Source organism: Ovis canadensis, chromosome 9, assembly GCF_042477335.2.
Source record: "Ovis canadensis isolate MfBH-ARS-UI-01 breed Bighorn chromosome 9, ARS-UI_OviCan_v2, whole genome shotgun sequence".
Classification (NCBI taxonomy): Eukaryota; Metazoa; Chordata; class Mammalia; order Artiodactyla; family Bovidae; genus Ovis; species Ovis canadensis.
This window is the reverse complement of record NC_091253.1, coordinates 104613907-104639261: the sequence shown is the minus strand read 5'-3', so window position 1 is coordinate 104639261 and position 25355 is coordinate 104613907. Positions and strand designations below refer to the sequence as shown.

General features: G+C 44.9%; 1 protein-coding gene across 8 annotated transcripts in view; it reads right to left on the bottom strand.

Annotated features, from left to right (window-relative positions):
• The window catches only part of COL14A1 (collagen type XIV alpha 1 chain), a 225195-nt gene that overhangs the window by 64648 nt on the left and 135192 nt on the right, over nt 1-25355 (bottom strand). For all 8 annotated transcript variants that reach the window (XR_011259104.1, XR_011259103.1, XM_069600762.1 and 5 more), the window contains exons 32-36: nt 20918-21060; nt 17355-17464; nt 15092-15250; nt 6231-6308; nt 3390-3476 (exon numbers count right to left, since the gene is read on the bottom strand). Coding sequence is in view for 6 of the 8 variants with exons in the window: in XM_069600762.1 (XP_069456863.1) it covers nt 3390-3476; nt 6231-6308; nt 15092-15250; nt 17355-17464; nt 20918-21060 (577 nt within the window). In the remaining 2 variants the exon portion in view is untranslated. The remainder of the gene's footprint in view (nt 1-3389; nt 3477-6230; nt 6309-15091; nt 15251-17354; nt 17465-20917; nt 21061-25355) is intronic.

The window sequence follows — 25355 nt, the reverse complement described above, 5'->3', positions numbered from 1 at the left end:
ATACTACATCCTTAACTGTTACAGATGATGCAAATGTTTTTCCCAACTGTGGCAGACACTGTTGGTTGGTTATCAAAGCTTCTTTTCTGACATCCTTCTCCATTTTACTTTTCCTGCTATAAAGACAGAGATTTGCTTGCCCAGCCTCCAAGGAATGGGCATATTAACTGGTTTGAGCCAATATGATCAAGAAGCTATAAGTCTAAAGAAAGCAAATTTGGAAGCTGGAACAAGCTTCAGTTTAGTTCAGTTCAGTTCAGTCACTCAGTCGTGTCCGACTCTTTGCGACCCCACGAATTGCAGCACGCCAGGGCTCTTGATAAAGTTGTTGAGCAGCCATATTTGCTTGGGACCATCTACCTCTAGGTCTTTTGCTGAGCAAATCATGAATGTTCAAGCACCCCAGGGACGAGGGAGCCTGGTGGGCTGCCGTCTATGGGGTTGCACAGAGTCGGACACGACTGAAGTGACTTAGCAGCAGCAGCAGCAGCATCCCAATGATCAACATCACTGCATTCGTCAAATTTTCTGTTCCCTGCAAGAAGCCCAGTGCATTCCAATTAACATACTCATTCTGGCACACCTTTTTAATTGTGTTTGTTCATCTTAAATGATTGTCTTTTAGGTTTGTCTTGAAGGTTTTGTACAAATGTGGCAATTTGGCTCACAGATACCAGAGGTACCAGGCCTACAAAATCCAGGAACCTTTTTATACTTCCAACTTATTTTCCACCTGATACCTAACCCTCATCATGGAGTGGGTGACAAGAATTCAACAAATGTTTGTGGATGTGAACTTTCATCCTTTTAATAAGAAAGGGTTAGAGGAGGCAAAAGGAATATGGTTCTTTCACCCATGGCGCCCCATGGCTTTTCTGGAGTTTTATTGGCACCTATCACTGGGTAAATTCTTGAGTAAGCAAACAGCTGCAACTGTGTTAAATCATCAGACAGGGTTTATTGCCCACACTGGGGGGCTGTTGCTTTTATTTCTTAGTCACTATGCCATGTCTGACTCTTTGTGACCCCGTGGAAGAAGCCCGCCAGGCTCCTCTGTCCATGGGATTTCCCAGGCAAGAACGCTGGAGTGGGTTGCCCTTTCCTTCTCCAGGGGATCTTCCCGATCCAGGGATTGAACCCATGTCTCCTTCATTCAGGCAGATTCTTTACTACCGAGCTACCTTGGAAGCCATGCTGTTTGGGACACCGTTTCTTCAATAGTTTATTATGCTTGAAAACGCCAGTGGCTTTTCTCGTTTGCCTCTTCTTTCCCCGCAAGTCAGAGCTCAGCCCTGCTTTCCCGCTTCTCTGCTGCGTCTTTCCTCAGTGCAAAGTTTGACTCTTAGGTCACACGTAAATATTTTATAACTTGTTCCAGCGGCATTGCAGATGAAGAAAACTTGAAAAGCCTCCAGCTAGAAAAGCTTATTAATGCTGTTTAAAATAAAATAAAGGCTGTTCTAATTAAGAATTGAACCCTTAAGCACCTGATGAAAACAAAACAAAGCACCAGAGCAGTAGGCATCACTGAGGCTGCCCCAGGGAGTGGAGGCGGGGTGGCTGAGGTTTCTGGAAAGCGCCCGTCACACAGCCCACACAAGGCAGTGAAGAGGGCGCTGGGCTCCATGATGAGCAGGGGGTGGGCAGAACATGAGCGTGACTGAAAGCAGAGGAGCTCGAAAGGCCGCAATTTGAGTGAGCTAGAACAATCACAAGAAGTCTCACTGGCAGGTGGAAAAGCAAGATTTTTTTCCACTTTAGCTATGGGAGGAGTAGAGTCTCCACTAAGAAATACTAACCAGAAACTGATTCTCATGCAATTGTGGGACCGGAATTTACTGGTTTTCAGCTGGCTTGTACGGCCAGGATACTAACAGAAGCAGACACATGTGCTCGCTCAAAAAATACAGCTCAAACATGGGCTCAAAATAGTCCCAGGAAGTTTCGAGTAATGCAAACTCAAATATCCAACCCCCCAAAATCAGAAAGACAAGTGGGAACAACACAGCATGAGTAAACCTACCAACAAAACAAACGGCAGAGTCGGGACCACACAGGGTGCAGCTACGGAAACGGTCAGAGGGTGCAAATCACACTGGAAGCATTTAAAGAAAAAGGTTTTGAAAATGTTACACAAGAAGAAGAGGCTACACAAGTGACCAGAAGGTTTGAAATGGAACCAAACATAACTTCTAGAGAAACTAAATATGATAATCACAATCAGAAACACAGTGCCTAGGTTAAGCAGCGCATTAAACAGAGCTAAACACACAGCACGCCAGAAAGCAATTTTGAAGATATTACACAGAATAAAGCCTGGCAACACAAATAGAAAATAAATCAGAGGTTGACAAGCGAGTAAAAAGAGGTTAGAAAGACATGAGGGTAAAATGAGAAAGCATAGTGCACATCTAGCTGGCGTTTCAGAAAAAGAGACGATCAGAGAGAGGGGAACTAAAGAGAAAATGACTAGGAAACTCCAACATGTATCAGAAACATCGGTATTCAGATTCATAAAGCCCTCAACGTTCCAAGACTGCAAAACACCAGCATCCAAATGTACTGTAGTGAAACTTCTGATCATTAACGACAAAAGAATCTTAAACTAATGGAGGAAACACTTCTCACAGGAAAATGACAGTTAGTGGAACTGGCAGCCGACTTCTCGAGAACAACAGTGGACGCGACCTGCTGCTGCGGCTAAGTCGCTTCAGTCGTGTCCGACTCTGTGGGACCCCATGGACTGCAGCCCACCAGGCTCCTCCGTCCCTGGGGTTCTCCAGGCAAGAGCACTGGAGTGGGTTGCCATTGCTTCTCCTAATGGAAGCGCTAAGACATCATAATAGCGTCTACGGAGTGCTCAGAGGAAATACCTGCCAGTCCAGCACTGCACTTCCAGTTTATTAGTTTGGAAAGCTGTCTGACTGTTTTATGGAGGTCAACAGTAGCCCTTAAGCAACGTAGGAGATTTATTATTCTCTCATATTAACTCTGAGCTGTTCGGTGTAGTCAAGTGGCTTTATCGCACAAGGCAGCGCGAAGCCTTTGGTGCCTCCCTCTTCTTGCCGTGCTGTGCCCAACAGCGTTGCTTGCCACAGAGAATCCACCCCCTCATGCTCAAAGGAGGGCACTCGGCTTCCACTCAAGAGCAGCGTCCAGGGTGCGTGCATTCACCTTCTCTCTCCCTGGCCAGAGCTTAGTCACGAGGTCACCTTTACTCGCATAATTGCTAAGAAATCAAGTCTCAAGCTGAATGGTCAAGAAGTTGGCCATGTACGCAGCGGAGTAGCTTCTACTGAAAAAGAAGCCGTAGCGATGATTCAGGGGAAATTAGTAGCCTTTGTAACAACTATCAAATAACACTTAAGGTCAAATGAGGCGAGACTTACCGGTGGGCCCGCTGGTCCCAGAGCGGCTTTATTGATTTCCGAACAGGAGCAGGCGTGCGGGAGCTCTGGGCAGGCCTCCTCATCCCTCTGCAGGGAGAAAGAAATAGCGTGACTATTAACAAGATGCTCTACACAAGCGACTTTATGACTCAAAGGAGACCTTTGGAGACACTTCAAAAGAACCCTTCAGTGAGCATTAGTCTAGAAAGGCAGAGAATATTCCCGCAACACCTTTTCTTTAAAGGAACAATGAATGGGCGTCCAGCAAGGCATTAATCATCGCCGTTATCAAAGGATGTTGACAAAACCAGCGTGGGAATCCAGGTGAAGCAAGAAAGGCAGCAGTGGAGGCGCAAACCAAAAATCCTGGCTGCTATTTAATTCAGCGGGTTAAGTGGTCCTCCACGGACTGAAGCTCCTGAAAACTTCCTGAGTGTTACAACAGGTTTTTCCATTTCAAAGGGTAAAAGGAAACTTGTAGGAATAGTCCATCAAAACAGCTGTATCCAAAAAAAAAAACAAAACAGCTGCATCCACACTAAAACCAAGAGCTAAGAGAAAATAAAATGGCGGTTAAACTCATCACACACACCCCCGCAACAATTTCAACTACTGCTCACATTCCGTGGCTGAAAGTAAGACCACCACCACAGCACCAGCCTAAAGCTTTGGGATAAGAGGTCATTTCCTCCTGGAGAATTCTGATGCCAGGTGACACCACAAGAGAGATGGTTTAGGTCCGACTGAATATGCCTGAATGAGTTACCGGCGTGTAAAGGAAGACAGAGCAGCGGTAAGCACCACCGAATGATTCGTGAATATCCCATTTGGAGCAACAGCCAGGACGTCCGGCCTAGGGTGAACAACTAGAAAGGCGCATCAGTCCCTTTGGATAGAGCCAGTGAGCTTCGTTTTCTCAGATCTTGGGGAAAGGTACTGTTAGGGCTGAAGAGAGGACAGATGATAATTAAACTGTCAAGCTGAAAATACTTTCAGGCTCTGAAATATTCACAACAGAAATCCAAGAGTCTGAGCAAACATCCTTTATGTGCTTTTCTTCAAATGTTGGACAATATTCAAAAGTTTCAGCTCATCGCAGGAAAGGAAAACCCTGCTAACGTATCTGGCTTGATACCTGGGGCAGCTTGAATGAGATACAGACTTAAGAATCCTGAAAGATCCCCCAAGCAGGCTGACAGCAGGCCTCCTGCCTAACGGTTTTGCCACCGCTGTCTCCATCTGAGCCCTTCTACCACGGGACTTGCACACCTTCAGTGACAGAAAGGAAAAGAGCAGCTCGGAGAGGGCAGGGATCTTCCTAGGAGACATGGGGATTCCACTCTGCTTCGTGCAGGGTAGGGTTCTGGGTGCTTCCTTACAATCCCCACTCTACCTGCCCTTATGCACAGCATCATAGTGTCTCTGCTTTAATCCCTCACCATAGTTTAATGGAAACTTGTTTTGATGAAAAAAAAAGTCACTCCCTTCTCAAACAAGTCACCACGCATACGTGGCCTGCAGCAGATGAGGTGAGCTGGTGTAAGGTCTTAAAAAAGGAAATTTTTTAGACTTGATGAAGTCTTCCCGGTGACCATGCTCCAGGCTGAACTATGAAGACGTGACTCCCGTCCAAACATAACAGGGTCAACATTTCAGCTGGTCCTAAAGATCCTTAGGTATGAACAATACGCAGTCACCCACCCTAGTGAGTTACATTTGGTATTTATAATGAGAAAAGGTTTACTTTTCAAACAGCTTTGCCTGAGTTAAATAGATTATGACTATGGTTCCCAGACTGTGTGGAGAGAAGGCCTGGGGCATTACAGGAATTCACAGGGGCACTCTGAGTTTTTTTTAAAAAAAGTCAAGAGACACAGCAAAATTCGGTACCCACTGGACTTTGAAAACACAACCAGCTCAAGGTATAATAGGTCACAATTTCAACACTAGAAGGGACTTCCCTGAAGTCCAGTAGTTAAGACTCCACGTTTCCACAGCAGGGGGCCATGGCCCAGGTTGGGAAACTGAGATCCTAAAGACAAAAAGAAACCAACTTTGTAAATTTGTTTTATCAGCACTTGCTATGAAGGAAAGCAAATACCATGGGAAAATCAACGTGGAAAGGAAGGGAAGGTGGGGCCTTCCCTGCTGGTCCAGAGGCTGAGACTCTGAGCCCCCAGTGCAGGGGCCAGTCGGACCCCTCACCAGGGAGGGGGTCCCGCCTGCAACTAACGGTCCCCACGCTGCAGCTAAGACCTCGCACAAACACATAAATAAATACCTTTTTTAAAAAAGGAAGACGTGAGGGTGGCGATGTCCAATCAGATTCCGAGAGCTGAGAAACTGCGCGTTCTCAACAGGCACACACATCCCATTAGTAAGTAGTTGTGGTTATTCCAAAATAAATATATCATTTCATAATTTTGATCTCTATATTAATATATTGGTGTTTCATACAGCCGAGTTTTTAAGATACAAACACTTATGAAGACGTTCGGACCTAATGTCCTCATATACGGAATTATTAGGTATTTATTTTGGCTCTGGGGTGCCATGAAAAAAATTACTGCAACAGCAAAGGGTTCGTGAACCATGGGATTTGGGAACACCTGGACTCTATGCGCGTGGCACCCGTGTAGCTGGGCAGTTCTCACCGTGTGTCAGTGTGTTCTGCTGACTCCAGATATGCCTCCTTAACTGCTTTTTAATTTTCATCATCATCATCATAATGGATTATCTGTGACGTGAGTTTTGTGAAACAGCATTTCATTTTCAGCACTGCAATTAAATATAACTTTAGAAAATTTCAGCAAAGAGAAATAGTCAAAGAAGAACTCTTACCAGGGCAGGAAGCTCACAGCATTTGTCTTTATTGGCCCATGATGTGGAACAAACAATGTCAAACATCTGTAACTGGAACTGCAATTTGAAAAGAAAACCGTCATTCAGTGAAAGATATATGCCATATATACACCGTCCAGTGAAAGATGCGTTGTGTTTATAATTATAATGATTCACAGTCCTCGTTACATAGTGCTGTTAGCCGCTCAGTCCTGTCTGAGTCTTTGCGACCCCGTGGACTGCAGCCCGGCAGGCTCCTCTGTCCATGGGATTCTCCAGGCGAAAACCCTGGAGTGGGACGCCATGCCCTTCTCCAGGGGATCTTCCCCACCCAGGGATCGATCCTGGCTCTCCTGCACTGCAAGCAGATCCTTCACCACCTGGGCCACCTTACACGGCAAGACACCAACACATTCATAACCCAGCATTACAGTGAGTAAATGCGAAAAGTCATTCCTCAAACACACAGTGATTTAAGACTCCTGTCAGTGGTCCCTCCCTCCCCCATCCAAACTGCCTTACTCGTCACCCTTCTTCCTCCCATCTCTGCGTAAAAACACTTCGAGCCTCTGGTGAAATCCTCCCTTGCAGCCCACCACAGTCAGTCCAGGTGCCTGTGACCCCACCAGGCGCCAGACCTCTCTTACAGCGCGTTGCCCACCATCCAGTACACTGACTTATATTTCCCCTCGGAGTGGGCACTCCTCAAAGGCATGGCACCTTCGTGCCCCCATTGTAATGAGTGACATGCAGGGGCTTCCCTGGAGGCCCAGGCTTAGGGCGTGCAGCTTCACTGCAGGGGCCACAGGTTCGATCCCTGGCTGGGGAACTAAGCCATATGCCTTGTAGCATGGCAAAAAAAAAAAAAGAAAGTGGCATGCAGTAGGTATTCGTGAAGGCTTGTTGCTTATTTCTGACTCCATCATTCAAGCATACATTTGACCACTTTTTCTTTAGGGTATAATGCGAGCCAGATACCATATAGACCTTTAGGATATGAAAATGAGCAAAACCAGCTTTTTGCCCACAAAGAATTTACAGGGAGTAAGGGGCTGACACACAGATACTGCTCACAGCGGGGTGAGGGTCGCGACAGGCTCGCATGCGGCACCTCGAGACCCGTGCTGTGTGTTTTCATTCCAGCCATCGATCACGTCATAAATATTTAGACAGTCTTGTTCTACTCACGTTTGTTGGCAACAATTTAAAGTATATTTTAAAATATTTAGAAACATCATTATAATATCATTAGGGCTTACTCTAGCTTCATGACCTAACCATTTCTAACACTATATTTCTTCCCATATTGTTTTCAAATATTGCATGTCATCAGGAGTTTGGAGATCCCCTGGAGGAGGAAAATGGCAACCCACTCCAGTCTCCTTGCCTGAAAAATCCCATGGACAGAGGAGCTTGGCAGGCTACAGTCCACAGGGTCACAAAGTTGGACACAACTGAGCGACTAATCCCACACTCAGGAGTCTGGGATTAACAGACACACACTACTATATATTAGAAAAGATAAACAGCAAGGACCTCCTGCACAACACAGGAAACCGTATTCAGTATCTTATAATATCCTACAGTGGAAAGAATCTGAAAAACAATAGGAGACATAAGAGCCGCTGGTTCGATCCCTGGGTGGGGAAGATCCCTGGAGGAAGGCACGGCACCCACTCCAGTCTTCCTGCCTGCAGAGTCCCATGGGCAGAGGAGCCTGGTGGGCTACAGTCCACGGGGTCACAAAGAGTCGGACGTGACTGAGCGACTCAGCAAACAGCACACATCTATCCATCTGCGACTGAATCACTTCGCTGTACACCTGAAACTGACGCTTCAGTTCAGTCGCTTGGTCGTGTCCAACTCTTTGCGACTCCATGAACCACAGCATGCCAGGCCTCCCTGTCCATCACCAACTCCCGGAGTTCACCCAGACTCATGTGCATCGAGTCGGTGATGCCATCCAGCCATCTCATCCTCTGTCACCCCCTTCTCCTCCTGCCCCCAATCCCTGCCAGCATCAGGACACAACATCGTAAATCAACCATACTGCCATCTAAAAATAAAAGTGTCTTCAGGCACAGAGCTGGCAGAAGGACGAGATCCGCCTCATTTCTTGTCCAGGTCTGTGAGCCCGTTTCTGTTGTGAAAGTTCATCTGCATCATGTCTTTTTAGATTCCGCGTGTAAGAAACGCCACACAATGCTTCTACCCCTGTGACTTCACATGACAATCCCCAGGTTCACATAATCTGTAAGATGCCTTCAGCAAGCCAAAACTAGAAACTTTTGGTGCCTTATTTTCTCTTATCCCTGTCAAGAGTCCCCTGGATGCAGATAAGAATACTCCAGCAGTTGGTGTGCCTGCAAACAGGCTGCTAACAGCGCCTCCAGCGTCCCATCTGACAGCAAAGAAAATGAAGTCAGGGTTTCTCTCGTCACACCCAGGAAGAACTGCGCCTTGCTGCAAACATCTTTTCCCAAGTGGGTTTTGCAAGATTAATAACACAAATGTTGAAAGCAGATCCATAAATCAGGACATCATGCTTTCTTTTTCAATACAAAACCATTGCATTATTTGAAGCAATAAGTGCATGGCTCAGTACACTCTTTTTTTTCCATATTAAAAAGGTTATTTTTTCAAGGGGCATGGCATTTCAGTCTGTTCAGGGCAGCCACACAACTAAATTATGATCATTGAAAAACTAAGTTTGTCATGGATGGACCTAGGGATGATCACACGGAGTGAAGTAAGTCAGAGAAGCAGAAACATCGTACGACGTCTCTTAGATGTGGGACCTCAAGAGACATGATCCAAACGAGCCTAGCGAACAGAAATGGACAGAGAAGAGAGCTGGGGCTGCCGGGGGAAGGGTGGGGGCAGGGACGCTGAGGGAGTGTGGGGTGGGCAGGTACACACTGCTGCGTCAAAACGTGACCCAGCACGGCCCCACTGAAGAACACAGGGAGCTCTGCTCAGTGCTGTGTGGCAGCCTGGATGGGAGGGGAGTCTGGGGGAGAAGGGATGCACGTCTATGTCTGGCTGAGGCCCTTTGCTGCCCACCTGAAACTATCACAACATTGTTAACTGGCTATACTCCTTTACAAATTAAAACGTTCAATTTAAAAAAATTGGTTTTCAAAATTAAAGCAGTGCTAAAGAACTTGGCTGCTGATTTTCATAAGCAACAGTAGCAGCTAAAGTGCTTCAGGGAGCACAGGGATTCAGAAGCAACAGTGCTAGACTGCCTGGGTGTCCCCCACTCATAAGCTAAGCCGTTTTAAACACATTGCCCCACGTGGTGGAGTCTCAGCTTTCCTTATCTGTAAAAATAGTAGAATAGTAGCAGCCATGCAGTAGTAGCTACTCATTAGAGTAATGATAGCAGCCATAACAAAATGAACCCATTAAAGGTAACTATTTAGAACAGTTCCTGAAATACAATTATACAAAATGAACGTTCTTTTAAAGCAACATGTAGAGAAGCCCCTTTATAGCTGACCTATAAGCTGCAGTATAAAACACAGAGGCCAGAACGGTTAAATCAAAAGGATGAAAGTGATGTGATGTTGAGAGCAGAAATATAACAGCGGTTTGTGTCCACAGTCGTATCTGTTTAATATTTCGGTTGAGAAAAATCTTAGCAAATAACAACAGTACCAGCAAACATTTGTTGAAAACCTGGCTGTGTGCCAGGCACCATCCCAGGGACTTCACCCGTATCATTCAACCCTCCCGTCATCACTGAGGTCTGATAATAGTAATGTCTACCCCATTTTGCAAATTAGGACTTGGCATGAAAAGGCCTAAGTAATTTAAGCACATGTTGAAAGCTGAATTCCTGTTGAGAGCTGAACAGCACACCTCATTTTCTTGCAGTTTATTTTGTGAAGAGATCTTTAGTCTAATGTTTAGAATGCAGATGCCCCAGCCTGACTTCGCAATGCCATCTGACTTTATAATGACTTTTATTAAATGAGTCCCATTATGACAGCATTGGATTCAGTTAATTCTGTAAGTCATTCATCCATTAGGAAATTTTCCATTTCTGAATAGAGCCCTCAGTGTGAAAACATTTTAGTGAATGAGAAGATTTATTTAAAGCCAAGGCCTTTCACTAGTCCTAGGGTATACCAGGCTTTCTTGAAGTTTTTCAAATAAACAGTCACCACCCGATCACCTATAACAGTACAATGTCTCCATACAAACCTTTGGCTAAACTTCTTTTGCCCTCTTGAGTTACTGGGATTCTTATGAGTTCATTTTATTTATTCGAGAGGTTGAATACCTACTAAGCGCTGAATGAGGCCAATACTATCATTTGAAGAATGCTTGTGGGCTGTCTTTTCTTTTTCAAGTCAGATGAAGTCAGAAGCCTTTTTTGTGTGAGCACAACAAATTTATTCATGATTGTTTTGCGTTCGTAATAGTTTAGATTCCTCGGCCTTTACTTAGAGACTTCTTTTCCAAGTCACATTTCTGGGGACTGATTTTTTAAAATCTGGCTTTTATTCCAGAAGTAATTAAACACACATTTACACAAATTATGGAGGAAACATTACAGAGATAATATGTCAAAGATCTCAGATTTGAGTACCTAAAAATCCAAGACAGCGTGGATCAAATAAACCATACTTCAGGAGTCTAAGAGGCAGGCCCTTTTGACTTTAGCAACTTTTTTCCTTTGTGACTAACAGCATTATGAAAAAAAAAAAATCTGCAAAAGAAGACCCTCCCACTTTCACTTGTTATAATCTCTTTCAAGGGAATACTTAGACAATTACAAATGCTCATTTTTCATTATTGGACATTTTTGTCTGGGCATAGCACAAAAGGCAAGTCATCTGGGGTCAAATGTTAGCATGAAAATAAGACTGAAATATTTTTTGGCAGTTGAGGTACTGTGATCTGTGAATGGAAATTCAAAGGGACTTCCCACTCGGTACCATATTCCATCTTCTGATTTTTTTTTCCAGCATATCATTTTTAAGCCTATAATTTGAAGTCAAGCTGTACCTGATCTTAGGCAAATATTTAGAGAGCTTTACATTCCCTGAGAACACAGGAGAAAGAGTCCTGGGGACCCACGCTGCCTTCTGCTTTCAATTTGGTGTGTAACTTTTACTGACTCCACCTTCAAACTATGATTTATTAAGCACTTACCACTTGCCAGCTACTGAACAGGGTGTTTCACTTGCTCTCAGTCAACCTACTGACTTTAAGGGAAACCACAATGGCCCTCTTCAGTTAGGAGGTGAGAGTGAACGTCCGTTGCAGCTGTTGGTAGTAATTAGAGTGTTAGGTGCAGAGACGCTGGGGAGGGGGGCGCATTCTAATCACATTTATTTCAAGGCTGTCATTCAAATAGTGGGGAGTTTCTGAGCGTGCCAGTTAATGGACAGGGCACGCGGGCACTGTCGCAGGCCAGGTCCCTCCCGCTGCCGTAGACTACCACAGTCAGTCTGGACTAATGCAAGAGAGCTCAGAATGCAGGGCAGTGACCATGTGCAACTCAAATACACCCTCACACCTCACTCTCCTCGCATCTGAAAGGGGATCTCTCCCTAGCTTATCCAGGTCTCAGCTTCTGCATCTGTAAAATGGGGACGATATATTTCCCTAGGGTTACTGGAGGATTAAACGGGAACATCTTAGAAACGCTCACACTGCCCCGTCCGTGTGTGTGTTATCCGCCAGTTGTGTCCGACTCTTTGTGACCCCGTGGACTGCGGCCTTCCTGCCAGCCTCCTCTGTCCATGGAATCCTCCAGGCAAGAAAGCTGGAGTGGGCTGCCACCCCGTTCTCTAGGGGCCTAATCGTATTAGGCAATACACCTTAGTCACTATCATCATTTTAGGGGTTAAAAGACACAGTCGAGTGAAAACACAGCCATTTCCTTACAATTGGAAAACACTTGTTTCTATAGGATCATTCACTTGTCTTCTATTGATTTCTACATAAAAACTTTAACTCAGAAAATAAAATTACTAAAAATTCTATAGCATAACTTATTTTTATTTACACATCAGAGAACTAAACAAATAACTGTATAATTATCTAGATATTAACTGTATAATTATCTAGCTGTTAGATCTGAAAGGCGGGAAAAAGATACTAAGAATGATGTTCAATGCCAGAAGCTCAAAAATTTTCTTGAATCATCTCTGACTGGCAGCATGATAATTTCATTAGGTATCAGAAAAAGAAGAAGCCTCTGAGGACAAAGACTAGAAAGGAGAGGCCCAGCTGTTGTGTCTCCTCCCGTGTGCGCGGACAGCCAGATTCAGCCTGCTTATTAGTTTAGTCTCCCTGGAGAATTTTTGCTGCCGGTAAAGTCTTGCATTGCTGACCACAAGTTTTCAGTTCAAATATGAGTAATATCAATACAGTAGTTACTATATCCCTAAATCCATTCATCTCTTCTCCACTCAGCTTTGGTTTAAAAAGACGATGGCCTGAGAAACAGCTTCACAGAATGAATTTACAGTTGCCAGAGAGGCGACGGGGGAAGGGACAGCTAGGGGGTTCGGTGGGCGTGGACACTGCTGTATTTAACATGGACAACCAACAAAGACCCACTGGAGGCACAGGGAGCCCTGCTCAGTGTTACGTGGCAGCCGGGGTGGGAGGGGGATTTGGGGGAGAGGGGTATGTGCACAGGCAGGGCTGAGTCCCTTTGCTGTCCACCTGAAACTTTCACAACATTGTTAACTGTCTATACGCGAATTAGAAATAAAAACTTTAAAATAATGGAAAGATTATATTCTTTAAAAACTGAAAATTTAGGATCATTCCATCATCTGGCATTTTTTGAATCATTGCCTTATACTGATCTGTAAACTACTAATCTCTCTTAGATGATAATTACTCCTTCTGGAACGACCCAAAACTTGTGCATTGCACATCCCCTTTTGCAGGGTGTTAGAGTCCACTGTTAGCAATCTGTGATTTCTAAACTGAGAACTGAAGACTGAAGCTTCTCTCTTATCTCACACTGAAACAAGTATTGATGATAACCAAAAAACCAAGCAAGTTCTCAATCACATTCTTGAGATCTAATATCATCCATTTCAACATAATCAAATTCCTCAATAAGTGGGTAGACTGAAAATCTAGTAATCCTTTGTAGACTTCTAGATTCTAGCAAAAGCCGCAACTTTTTCCTACTAGCTCTACAAAGCACTCTTTAATGACTGATTCTATAAATCCCCTTTTGTCTACTACTGGGTGGGCATTAACCACAGAGGGTTTAATTGCTGTTTTAATTGCTCTTCTTTCATGAACAAAAGTAAAGATTTATTACTGGTAGAGCCTAAACCTATGGTTGTTTCTGCTTTCCGAACTAAATTCCATAATATTTAATTGGTCATGTATTTTTGAGTAAAATTACTACATAGACTGTAATTTGAAATACAATTAATTTGCAACTGCCATTCTCACACTGTAATTGCAAGGTGTGAGCTATAATCAGGAGACAGCGTGATAGCTACTCGGACTGTTGCCCGTGCCACAGGCGGAACATGATACACGCAGCCTACTGTAAGAAAAATGCAGACAGATGGCTTTCTATTTAATTTCTAGCAAGTGTTTCTTGAGAAAGTACTCTTCATACAACTTTTTAGACACTTCGATGTAAGGTCAAAGGTAGTGACTGTAAGTGAAGACTGTGACATGGTTTCTATTCAGTAAAGAAGCTGCCTGCAGTGCAGGAGACCTGGGTTCGATCCCTGGGTCAGGAAGACGCCCTGGAGAAGGGAATGGTTACCCACTCCAGCAGTCTTGCCTGGAGAATCCCATGGACAGAGGAGCCTGGCAGGCTACACTCCCTGGGGTCTGAAGCATATTGCAAATCATTTTCATTTGTTTGATAAACTAGAAGATTTCATTTGTATTAATACTAAATGATTTCAGCTTTAAAAGACTTTGAGAATCATCAGGTCTTTCTGAAATTCCATACAGCGGGCTAGTTCTATAGGTCTCTGAAAGCCCAATAGGAGTGAATCTTAATTAACTTGATTATTCTGTTACACAGAAGAGAAGCGTAGATGTGAATATTTGGAATTGCTTACAAGAATAAAATTCCCTCCAGGTTAATTGGTTCTAATTATAGAATGACTCAAATTGGAGAAAGCTGCTAATTAGCTGTGAATGTGTGGTCTTAAAACAAAAGTTTGTGCTCACTGCTCTTTTTTGTAGGCATTAACTGAAAAGAATGTGATTTCTTTGCCACTTTGAAGTCTCTTGGTCTTAAAATCCGTGATGATAAAAATCTATCTTAAAGTGATATTATTTAAATATTAATGATAAAATATTATTATCCCTTATTATTAATGATAAAAAGGGTTAACTTGACATTAGCAATAGCAAGAACCTAGCTATAAAGTGCCCAAATCTAACCCACGGGAGAGGTTTATGCCAATTTCCCATGTATAATAATGACATGTTTTATACAGACTTGGATCTGCTCATATAAATGAGGTTCATCCACAGTTTTGATTCTCATTAACCAACCATTTATGCCACTGTATTTTATTTGAAGTTTAAAAATATTTTACTATTAACATTTTCATTTAGAAAACAAACTAGTCTAATTTCTGGAGCATTCTCCCTATAATACAGCGGAAGCATACTGCAAGAGCTTCGAATGTTCGTGTTTTAATTCATTTAAAAGAACTCATTTCATCCACGTGAACTTCATCCAGTCGTTAATCATCTATCTACTTATCATTCGTCAACTTCCATTCACCATCACCCCCTCCATCTACCCCTCTACCGAGCTCTTCCCCTGGAAAATACATAATCAGATTTTAGGAGAAGTCTTTTCCTTAACATAACACAGATTCATGTATTTATCCACTCACTGGTGCAGAGTTTCCGTTTGGTCCTCTTGATCGAACCATTCTCCCCAGGACTTCGACACCATCCAGCGTGATGTTAGACGATGCATTTATTGCCTTCTCACCCACTTGCTTGCAGTCAATAACCACTTTGGCCAAAGTCTTGCTGACAACAATATGTAGCTGATAAAAGTAAAAATGTTTTAAAAGGTAAGAAGCAGGAGAAAATATCAAACAAATTTACATAATTGCATGACTCATCACCAAAAAACACGCAAGGGAAGAAAAGGAATTCTGTCTACTTAAGCGCTCTGCTTGAGAAGAAAGGTTCTACTTTAAACCACTTCCATGACTACCCCACACTCAGATGGCATCTCTGTGGGTTTTTTTCTAAACACTAATGAAATCTCAATGCTTTTCATTTCCTCTGCAATATTTTTTGACTACTCTGTGACTGTCTAACCAAGAAAAAATCATCCCTAGAGGAAGTTGATAAATACATGACAATAATTCCCAAGAAATGCTAATGGGACTGTTTGGAAGCATAAACTAATAAATCCTGTGAATCTCATGTGTTTCTAAGATACCTTATTTTAAGACACTTGTGGTTGTACAGTCCTAGTAACAAGAAAAAAATATTTTTATGCAACTTTTCTTATGCAAAAATGAGAGAATTTTCTTATGCAATTGTTCTTATACAGTGATGGTATTCAAAACCCCAGAAGGTAGCAAAGTTGTGTCGATTAGACAGATCTGACCACATTCCATCAGGAAACAGAAGCCAAGATGAAGACTGCTGTGTGACACCCCTTCCCTCCCTCTGACAGGACAAGAGGGGTGTGGCTAAGATGCAAGGTTTTTGCAACACCACTGAGTAAATGCTCTGCTCTTGCACTCTTGGCGTTGCGTTCTTTCACAGCCCAGATATCAGTGGGATTGTTTGCCACGAAGGAAACAGTACATTTTGGAAGGAAGCCTGTCTACTGCGGGGATCACCAAGACAAAATGTTTCACAGATGTGAAGCGTGAAGGGACAGGCTCCACCACACGCGCCAGGTTAGAATAAGAGCAACTAACGTCAGGCTTGCAAAACTCTTCCTCAGGGCAATTTACCATACTGTGGCAGTGACGGGCGTCTCAGTGCAATCTGTCTACATATTTTAACATGATTTGGCTGCTGGTACTTTAACTCTATTGGTGGCCAGGTAGACCAGCAATCCTTTCTACATAACACATAATGTAGGGAATTTATAACTATCTACTTAGTAAGACATTACCCTCTGCTACATGGTTCCTCAAAGTGTGAACCTGGACCACTTCCATGATAGCAGACCAAAATTTGCCAGTCCAAAATGTCTCTTTAGAATGCAGATTATTTCAAGCTGAGAATAACCAAGGTCCAAAAGACTCAGAAAGAAACGCTGAGCTTCATGTTAACTGCCTAAAAGAATTTAGACAGAAGGTCTGCTCCCAGAACAGGGCTATTACCAGCAATATCTGCAAAGAATATGGCTAGGTGTGTGTGTGGAGGGGAATCTGTGTCCCGTTGACTCATTTATTTACTGAACATCTGCTTTTCCGTCTCCATGTGAATTGTCTTCCTTCCTTTTGAAGTCCAAACCCAAACCACTACTTATACTTGCATAATCCTCTTTTGCCTTTAGCTGAAGATGGTACTTAAGGTATTATACCTTCCCTGGTGGCTCAGATGGTAAAGCGGCTGCCTACAACGTGGGAGACCTGGGTTCGATCCCTGGGTCGGGAAGATCCTCTGGAGAAGGAAATGGCAACCCCCTCCAGTACCCTTGCCTGGAAAATCCCATGGCCGGAGGAGTGTGGTAGGCTACAGTCCATGGGGTCGCAGAGAGTCGGACACGACTGAGCGACTTCACTTCACTTTAGCTATTTTGGTGAGTTACTCAGTTTTCCTGGCTCTCCCCCATGTATGTATGTTATTAAACCTTGGAGTTTCTCCCATTGATTCTTAGACCAGCCAAAAGAACCCAGAAGGACGTTGGAAAACGTCTTCTTCCCAACACTATCGAATCTGCTGGGCACTGGATGAGAACATACGTTTTAGGATCCCATCCCAGAACTACCATATCAGAGTCTCTGGGCAGTTCACAAGCCCCACAAGTAATTCTTGCTACAGGAGATCCAAAGTGCTATGTTTTTAAAATTTTTATTTATTTATTTATTTTTCACTTCTCTCTTGCTTGGCCTGCAGTAAACAGAATAAAGATATACACACACACACACACACACACACACACAAGGCATTACTCACCTTGTGAAAGCTTCCATAGAAAATTTTCCTAATTTCAGGTCCTTCAAAAGTAACAGTCTGAAAATCCCCACTGTAGTCATAGTTGAAATATGTTAGGGTTTTTCCACCATCTAATGAAACAAAATAAAAGATTAAAAATATTCTAGAAAGTATTAAAATGGGTAATTTTTTTAAAAGTCAACTCAAAATAATATAACCATTGCTTTGAAGCTGTGTTTTAAAGTGGTGAGTGGATAACGAAACGGCCTTGGAAGGCCCTAGGCTTCCAATTGGCCAAACTTCTCTGCACCTCCCCGCCCGTCCGCATTCCCATCACCATGTGGGGAAAGGGCGGCCTTAAGTTGGGAGTGGAAGCAGAACAAAAGGAAGAGAGAAGCTAATCAAATTGTTACCAGAGATGTCCCTGATCTTTGCTCAAAACTCATCAACCCTCTAGCCCCACCTTTAGCAGGAATATCCTTGCTCAAAACCTGCCAACTCCCCACCTCGAGCAGGAGTGTATGTACATCTTTAAGTGAAAGGGTCCCGAGATAAGAAAGGAAGCTATAGGGAAAGAAAAAAGGACCAGCTGGGACCAAGATAGTGGTAAATCTGACCTCCAACAGATTGTGAGTCTCATTAGACTTTGATTTTACTTTGAAAAAAGAAAGTGAAGTTGCCCAGTCGTGTCCAACTCTTTGCGACCCCATGGACTGTAGCCTACCAGGCTCCTCTGTCTATGGGATTCTCCAGGCAAGAATAGTGGAGTGGGCTGCCATTTGCTTCTCCAAGAAAATGGACATTTTCCTATACTAGCATAGTAAATGACACACTTACTAACTGGCAGCCATTAAGGACCACTCCCTTGGAAAAAGCCCTGCCCCTCCCCCAGTAGCAGAGGAGGGCATGGCAACTCACTCCAGTGTTCTTGCCTGGAGAATCCCATGGGCAGAGGAGCCTGGCGGGCTACAGTCCCTGGGGTTGCAAAGAGTCGGACATAACTGAGCGACTGAGCACAGCACTTCCCTGTGGACTCAGGCAGATGCCTCCCCTCTTGTCTTTGTCTTTACTTTCTAAATCTCTCTGCCCAGGGGGGTGAGAAGCTGATCTGTGAACTTAGTCCCTGCTTCTCCATTCTTGGGTCACTGAATAAAGCTCATGCTGTGTTAATTGCAGCTTGGGTTTCCCATTTGCCTCCTTGAGCCTGAATGGAAAAGGAACCCTCCCCCATCTGGGGCAGAGAGCCCAAGCAGGGTTCACAGGACCTAATTCAGTAATAAAATGTTAAGAAATAAAAAACAGACTCTGCCTTAACCACTGAAGCAACCAGTTCTCTCAGGACATGTAACTTACACCTTTATGAAATAGTCATAATCCAGTGTGTCTTTTATTATGAACATTATGAACAAACAAATAAGCAAAGACCTTCTACTCTTGAGTACTTCATGTTACAAGGAACATTTTATTACAAAAAAAAAATATTTTTCTCACTAGTTCAGTCCCAGGTTACAATTTAATTTTTCATTTGGTTTTCAAAAGGAGCAGGTATTGATCGTCTCAAGAGACGTCTTTGTTTTCAAGTCCTGGTTGTGTGCAGTTAGCAGCTTACACCTTTTTAATCTACAGCTTTGCCTTAGTTTCAGTATCAAAGCAAAATGCTTTCAATGTTTAGCTGTTGATTTATTTCCATGTACTAAAAGGTCTTAACAAACACTACTTGGAAATAAGCTTAAAATGCTTTCCTTATCCAAATGTTTGAGTCAGTACCTAATAACAGCCACCAGATTTTGGATCCCAGCTTGACTGGAATCTTACACCAAAAATATATGTAGAAAACTCAGGCACATTAACCCCAAACTTGAGAATCCTCTAAGTGATGATCACCTGTGACTTCCAAGAACAAAGGTTAACAAGTTCCCTTCATTGTCTCCTCCGCAACTTTCCAACCTCCCGACAATGGAGCCTCTCATTCTTCACAACTGCTCTCTCCTTTCTAGACTGCTCTTATGGTGCCCTGACCCAGTATTGGGACTCAGACGCCACACACCGATCAGCACCATTTTCTAACGCGTATTTCCACCCGAGAACTCTTCCCCACACATACTGCTCGCCAACCTGACATTTTTTCTCTGACAGGAGAGAAGCACTGCAACATTGTGACTTGAAAGAAAGAAATATCTTCTATTCAGACGACCAAAATATATTTCTCATCTATACTAGGTCTTTGTCTAAGGTTCCGGCTCACAGTTCCTGAAACCCTTGGAATTTCCTGCGGTGAGAGCAATACATGTGCCTTTGTTATGTTAATAAGGCAGCTTTCGGAAAGCCCTCAGGTCACCTAAGGATGCGGGCTGGTTGCCTGGAAAAGCAATACTGTGCTGAGAGGGTTAGAACTCTCAGTCCAAACCCCACGCTCCCAACTCAACTTCTACGGAGGGGAGAGGTGTTGGTTGGAGCCTGAGTTCAGTTGCCAATGCCCAGTGACTTAACTAATCTTTCCAGTGTAATGAAGCCTCCACAAAAACCCAGGATGGGGTCCAGAGAGACTCCAGGCTGGGGACCACACGGAGCTGCTGGGGGGTGGTGCAGGGTGGGCCTGGAAGCCCCTCACCCCTGCCCAGGCCTTGCTCCAGCGTCTCTCCCATCGTTCCTGAGTTATAGCATTTTATAACGCGCTGGTAACCTAGTGTTGCAGGTAAAGTGGAGAAGGAAACGGCAACTCACTCCAGTACTCCTGCCTGGAAAATTCCACGGATGGAGGAACCTCGGGTCACAAAGAGTCGGACACGACTGAGCGACTTCGCTTTCCCTTTCTTTTCCCTTTCTTTGGTAACCCAGCGCTGTAGGTAAAATGCTTCTCTGAGTTCTGTGAGCCACTCTAGCAAATTATTAAAACCTGAGGAGGACTCTGCGGAACCCTCTGATTTAGAGACTGTGGGTCACAAGCACAGGAGACAGCCTGGACGAGCAAGTGGCATCCTGGGCTGGAGGTGGCCGCTGGCACCTCCAACCTGCGGTAACAGACGGAGCCTGCCACGACGGCCGGCGAGCAGCAGCCATCCTCAGCCTGGGGGTCCAAGGACGCCTGCGGGTAAACAGCGTCCAAGCTGAATTCCAGATACCTGCTGCTGCCCAAGAACGGCCTGGTGTTGTGTGAGCGCCGCGACACTCCCCAGGCCCAGCTGGTATGTTGGAATTGGGTCCAGGAGCCCAAAAGAAGCATCCGACATTTACCATTTCCCATAGAAGAAGTGACCTCTGACCCCAGCCCTCCCACTGACCCTCCTGGCACCAACCCTGGCCTCCCTACAGTCTCCCCATCGCAGGACGTGTCTCTTTTCGCCTCGCTCGCTTCTGAATCCCAGAACCTGGTGTCGCCACACAGTAGGGCCTCAGGGAATGTCTGGTGAAAGCCTGAGTAGACGAATGAATGACTCAGCTGTCAACATAGTCCATTATTAGCATCGACCGATGGTTCAAAACAAGTGAGTTACTCTATGATACACGTTAAACCGGCAAGATGGCACACCACGCACACAACCCACACCTGTGTGTGCAAATGTTTTGTAAATGAATATACTCACTATCTAAAATGACTCCAACCAGTGGGTCAGAATTTTTATTTAAAATCTCCCAAAGAGCAAAGGGCTCCTCTGGAGTATCAGGAAGAATCCGGAATAGAATACTGATTGTATAGTCAGAGGGCAATCCGTCTGGATGTAAGTATCTGAAAAATGGAAAGAAAATCGTATGTTTTATTGTATCCCTCTTCAAGAAGCTATTTATTTGATTATAAAAGCAAACACACTTTCACTATTTGAAATGAAAAAATATCTTTTTCTTTATTAACACGTGAAGAAGCTGAGAAGAAGCAAATAAACATCACCATTAACCCCATTTGGAAGGAAGTGATCCTTTTTTGGGGTCATGCATTTCTCTCCAGTCTTTAAAGAATGTCTCTAAGTCTCTGTCCAATTTATATAATTTTGCCCCTTTCTTTTCTTAGCATCATTTACTACATACTTCATATTTCCTTAAATATTTTAAAGAGCAAGATATTTAATACTTGTACAACCTTTGCTGGTTTGGCTATTCCATAATTTATCTGACCAGTCACTTCTTATTAAACAATTAAGTAGTTTCAAGTTCTAGTACTATAAATAATGTTTATCTACAGTCTTTTTTGGGGGGTGGGGGCTTTCTCGGTGTCTCAGATGATAAAGGACCCACCTGCAATGCGGGAGGCCTGGGCTCCATCCCTGAGTGGGGGGGAGACCCCCTGCAGCAGGGCATGGCAGCCCCTCCAGTGTCCTTGCCTGGAGAACCCGTGGACGGAGGGGCCCCTCCTGCAGCCTCACCGCACCTCTCAACAATCAGGTGGGTTGCTCACATACTTTAAAGATGTCCCTTCAAGCAGCAATGTAGCATTTTAGATATATAGGAGACCCATAATATGTATTAATTAAATTAACAAATATTTGGTGAGTTAGGTGGGAATTTAGTGTGAATTTCAAAGTGAAAGTTTAGGGAGGTCAAGAGGGAGGGGACATATGTACATCAATGGCTGATTCATGTTGATGTTTGACAGAAAGCAACAAAATTCTGTGAAGGATTATCCTTCAATTAAAAATTTTAAAAGGTGAAAGTTTGATTTGCATATATTAATTATATATGCATGTATTCATTCATTCAAAATTTGTTGAGTGCTTACAAATTACCAGACATGGTAAAACACATTAAAGACCCATCAGTGAACTGAACTTGCAAGGAACCCTTGCATGACGCTTAAGCTTGAGCAGGGTTAATTATACAGTATATTAGAAGGTGATAAGTGCCATCAAAGACAGCAAGAGCAGCATAATGGGGACTAGAAATGCTAGAATGCATTAGTTTGGCATTTTAATTAAGGTTATCAGCATTGGCTTTACTTAGAGATTCATCGAGAGGATTACTATTTGAGCAAAGGTTCATTGAGAAGGTTGGAGAAGGAAACAAGATCCACTGCAGTATTTTTGCCTGGAGGGTTCCATGGACAGAGGAGCCCGCGGGCTGCAGTCCTCGGGCCGCAAAGAGTCGGACGCAGTGGCTAAACAACAGAATTTCATTGAGAAGGTCGCATTCGAAGAAAAACTCATAGGAGATGAAGACAGCCGGCCAGTGCAAAGATACTAAAGTGGGCTGTGTTTGGTACTTTTTGAGCACAGACTAAGAGACAAGAGGTGAAGTCGCAGAGGTGACAGCTCTCCAGATAATGTCGGCCCTTTGGCCACTCAAGAGCGCCGACGCTCACTCCAAGGGGAATGGGAACGGCTGGCAGCTTTTGGAGTGGCGCGATCTGACGTAAACGCTCATAAACCATCGCCCCAACTGCTGTGTGCAGAAGAGACCCTGGGAAGGCGGGGCAGCAGGAGGAAGACAGGAGGCTGCAGCAGGGACTGCGGGAAGAGGCAGGCGATGGTGGCTCGCGTCCAGGCGGTGGCAGCGCAGGTGGTGAGAAGCCACACACAAGGGGACTCCTTGGCAGATGGATGTGAGGCCTCAGAGAATGGGAGGAGTCTGACTTCTCTGCCTAAGAAACTCATCAGATGTAGTCATCATCGAGACAGAAAAGGTTGCGGGTGAGGCTGGCTCTGGAGAGAGGAGCAGGGATGTTGTCGCTTCAGTCGTGTCTGACTCTTTACCACCCTATGGACTGCAGCCCGCCAGGCTCCTCTGTCCATGGGACTCTCCAGGCAAGAACACTGGAGCGGGCTGCCATGCCCTCCTCCAGGGGATCTTCCCCACCCAGGGATCAAACCCACGTCTCTCACATCTCCTGCACTGGTGGGCAGGTTCTCTACCACTAGCACCACCTGGGAAGCAATTGATTATATAGGTCTAAATTTGGGGAAGTGGGGACTTCCCTGGAGAGGGCAATGGCACCCTACTCGGTACTCTTGCCTGGAAAATCCCATGGACAGAGGAGCCTGGTGGGCTGCAGTCCATGGGGTTGCGAAGAGTCGGACACGACTGAGCGACTTCACTTTCACTTTTCACTTTCACGCATTGGAGAAGGAAATGGCAACTCACTCCAGTACTCTTGCCTGGAGAATCCCAGGGATGGGGGAGCAGGGTGGGCTGCCGTCTATGGGGTCACAGAGTCGGACACGACTGAGGCGACTCAGCAGCAGCAGCAGGGACTTCCCTGGTGATCTGGCAGCTAAGATTTCAAGCTTCCCCTGCAGCGGGTGTGGGTTCAATACTTGGTTGGGGAACTAGGATCCCACATACTGCACAGTGTCACCAAAAAACATTGGGGGCAATATATAAATACAAACAGGAGACCTCGGGATATAGGCAGCATTCAGCACTAAGATACTGAAAAGATCGCTGGGAAATAGGAATAGACAGAAAACAAGGAGGTCATACACAAGTGCTGGTCCCCAGCATCAAGAGGTAGAGAGGGAAGAGGAGCCAGCGCTGGAGACGGGCGGTCTGCAAGGCAAACGGAAGCTCAAGGAGCAGGAAGCCAGGGGGAGGCTGTGCTCAGCTCTGTCGGATGCTGGAGACACACGGAGTGAGAGGGGAGCTGGGAGCCAAAGGCTGGAGTTGGCAGGGAGGAGGGCAAGGACACTGCTGACTGCAGGAACAACCCAGCGGAGCGGTGGACGGCAAGTCTCACTTCTGAGACTTTCCAATGTCTATTTGACATTCATCCCTAGACAATGTCAAGTCCCAGGGATGGAGGAGCCGGATGGGCTGCCGTCTGTGGGGTCGCAGAGTCGGACACAACTGAAGCGGCTTAGCAGCAGCGACAATGTGAAAAGAGAAAAGCTGCTGAAAGGCCATGTTAGACGTCGGATGTTGATTTGGAATGTGAAGAAGCAGATGGAGTCTTGAGAGATGACCCCTTAAACCAGGAATTCCTACTTTTGATGTGAGAGTTGGACTATAAAGAAAGCTGAACGCAGAAGAATTCATGCTTTTGAACTGTGGTGTTGGAGAAGACTCTTGAGAGTCCCTTGGACTGCAAGGAGACCCAATCAGTCAATCCTAAAGGAAATCAACCCTGAATATTCATTGCAAGGACTGATGCTAAAGCTCCAATACTTGGGCCACCTGATGCGAAGAGCTGACTCATTGGAAAAGACCCTGATGCTGGGAAAGATTGAAGGCAGGAGGAGAAGGGGACAACAGAGGATGAGATGGTTGGATGGCATCACCAACTCAACGGACATGAGTTTGAGCAAGCTCTGGGAGTTGGTGATGGACAGGGAGGCCTGGCGTGCTGCAGTCTATGGGGTCACAAAGAGTCAGACACGACTGAGCGACTGACCTGAACTGAAACTCAAGTGCGTCTGGAGCTTGCAGACCGCTGAGAATGGTCCTAGGAACCCCCCACGCGTCGCAGGCTGCGCAGTGGCTGCCGCTGCTGAGTCGCTTCAGTCGTGTCCGACTCTGTGCGACCCCAGAGACGGCAGCCCCCCAGGCTCCCCCGTCCCTGGGATTCTCCAGGCAAGAACCCTGGATCGGGCTGCCATCTCCTTCTTGCAGTGACTAGATAATGTGATCTTTACACCAACCATATGGAGTTGTTCTTGTGACTTCTCAAGGATAAAAACCCTCTGAATTCATGTCTCTAGAGTGAGTAAAGTGGTTCAGGGTGTGGGTTCCAGGGCCTGATTGCCGGGTACAAATCCCGGCATGATCCTCAACAAACTACACGATCTCACTCAGGTCATTTAGCTTCTTTGTGCTTTAGTTTCACTACTTGTAAAATCAAGATAACGAATGACTCTACCTCATACAGTTCTTGGGAGGTTTGAGTGAGCTGCTATATATAAGCATTTAGAACGATGCCTGGTGCATAGCCCCTGGAGAAGACAGGGCACCCCACTCCAGTGTTCTTGCCTGGAGAATCCCATGGACAGGGGAGCCTGGCGGGCTTCCGTCCGTGGGGTAACAAGAGTCAGATGCGACTGTGTGATTACCACTTTCACTGGCACATGGCAGTGCTATGCAAGCATTAACTATCTTTATAGT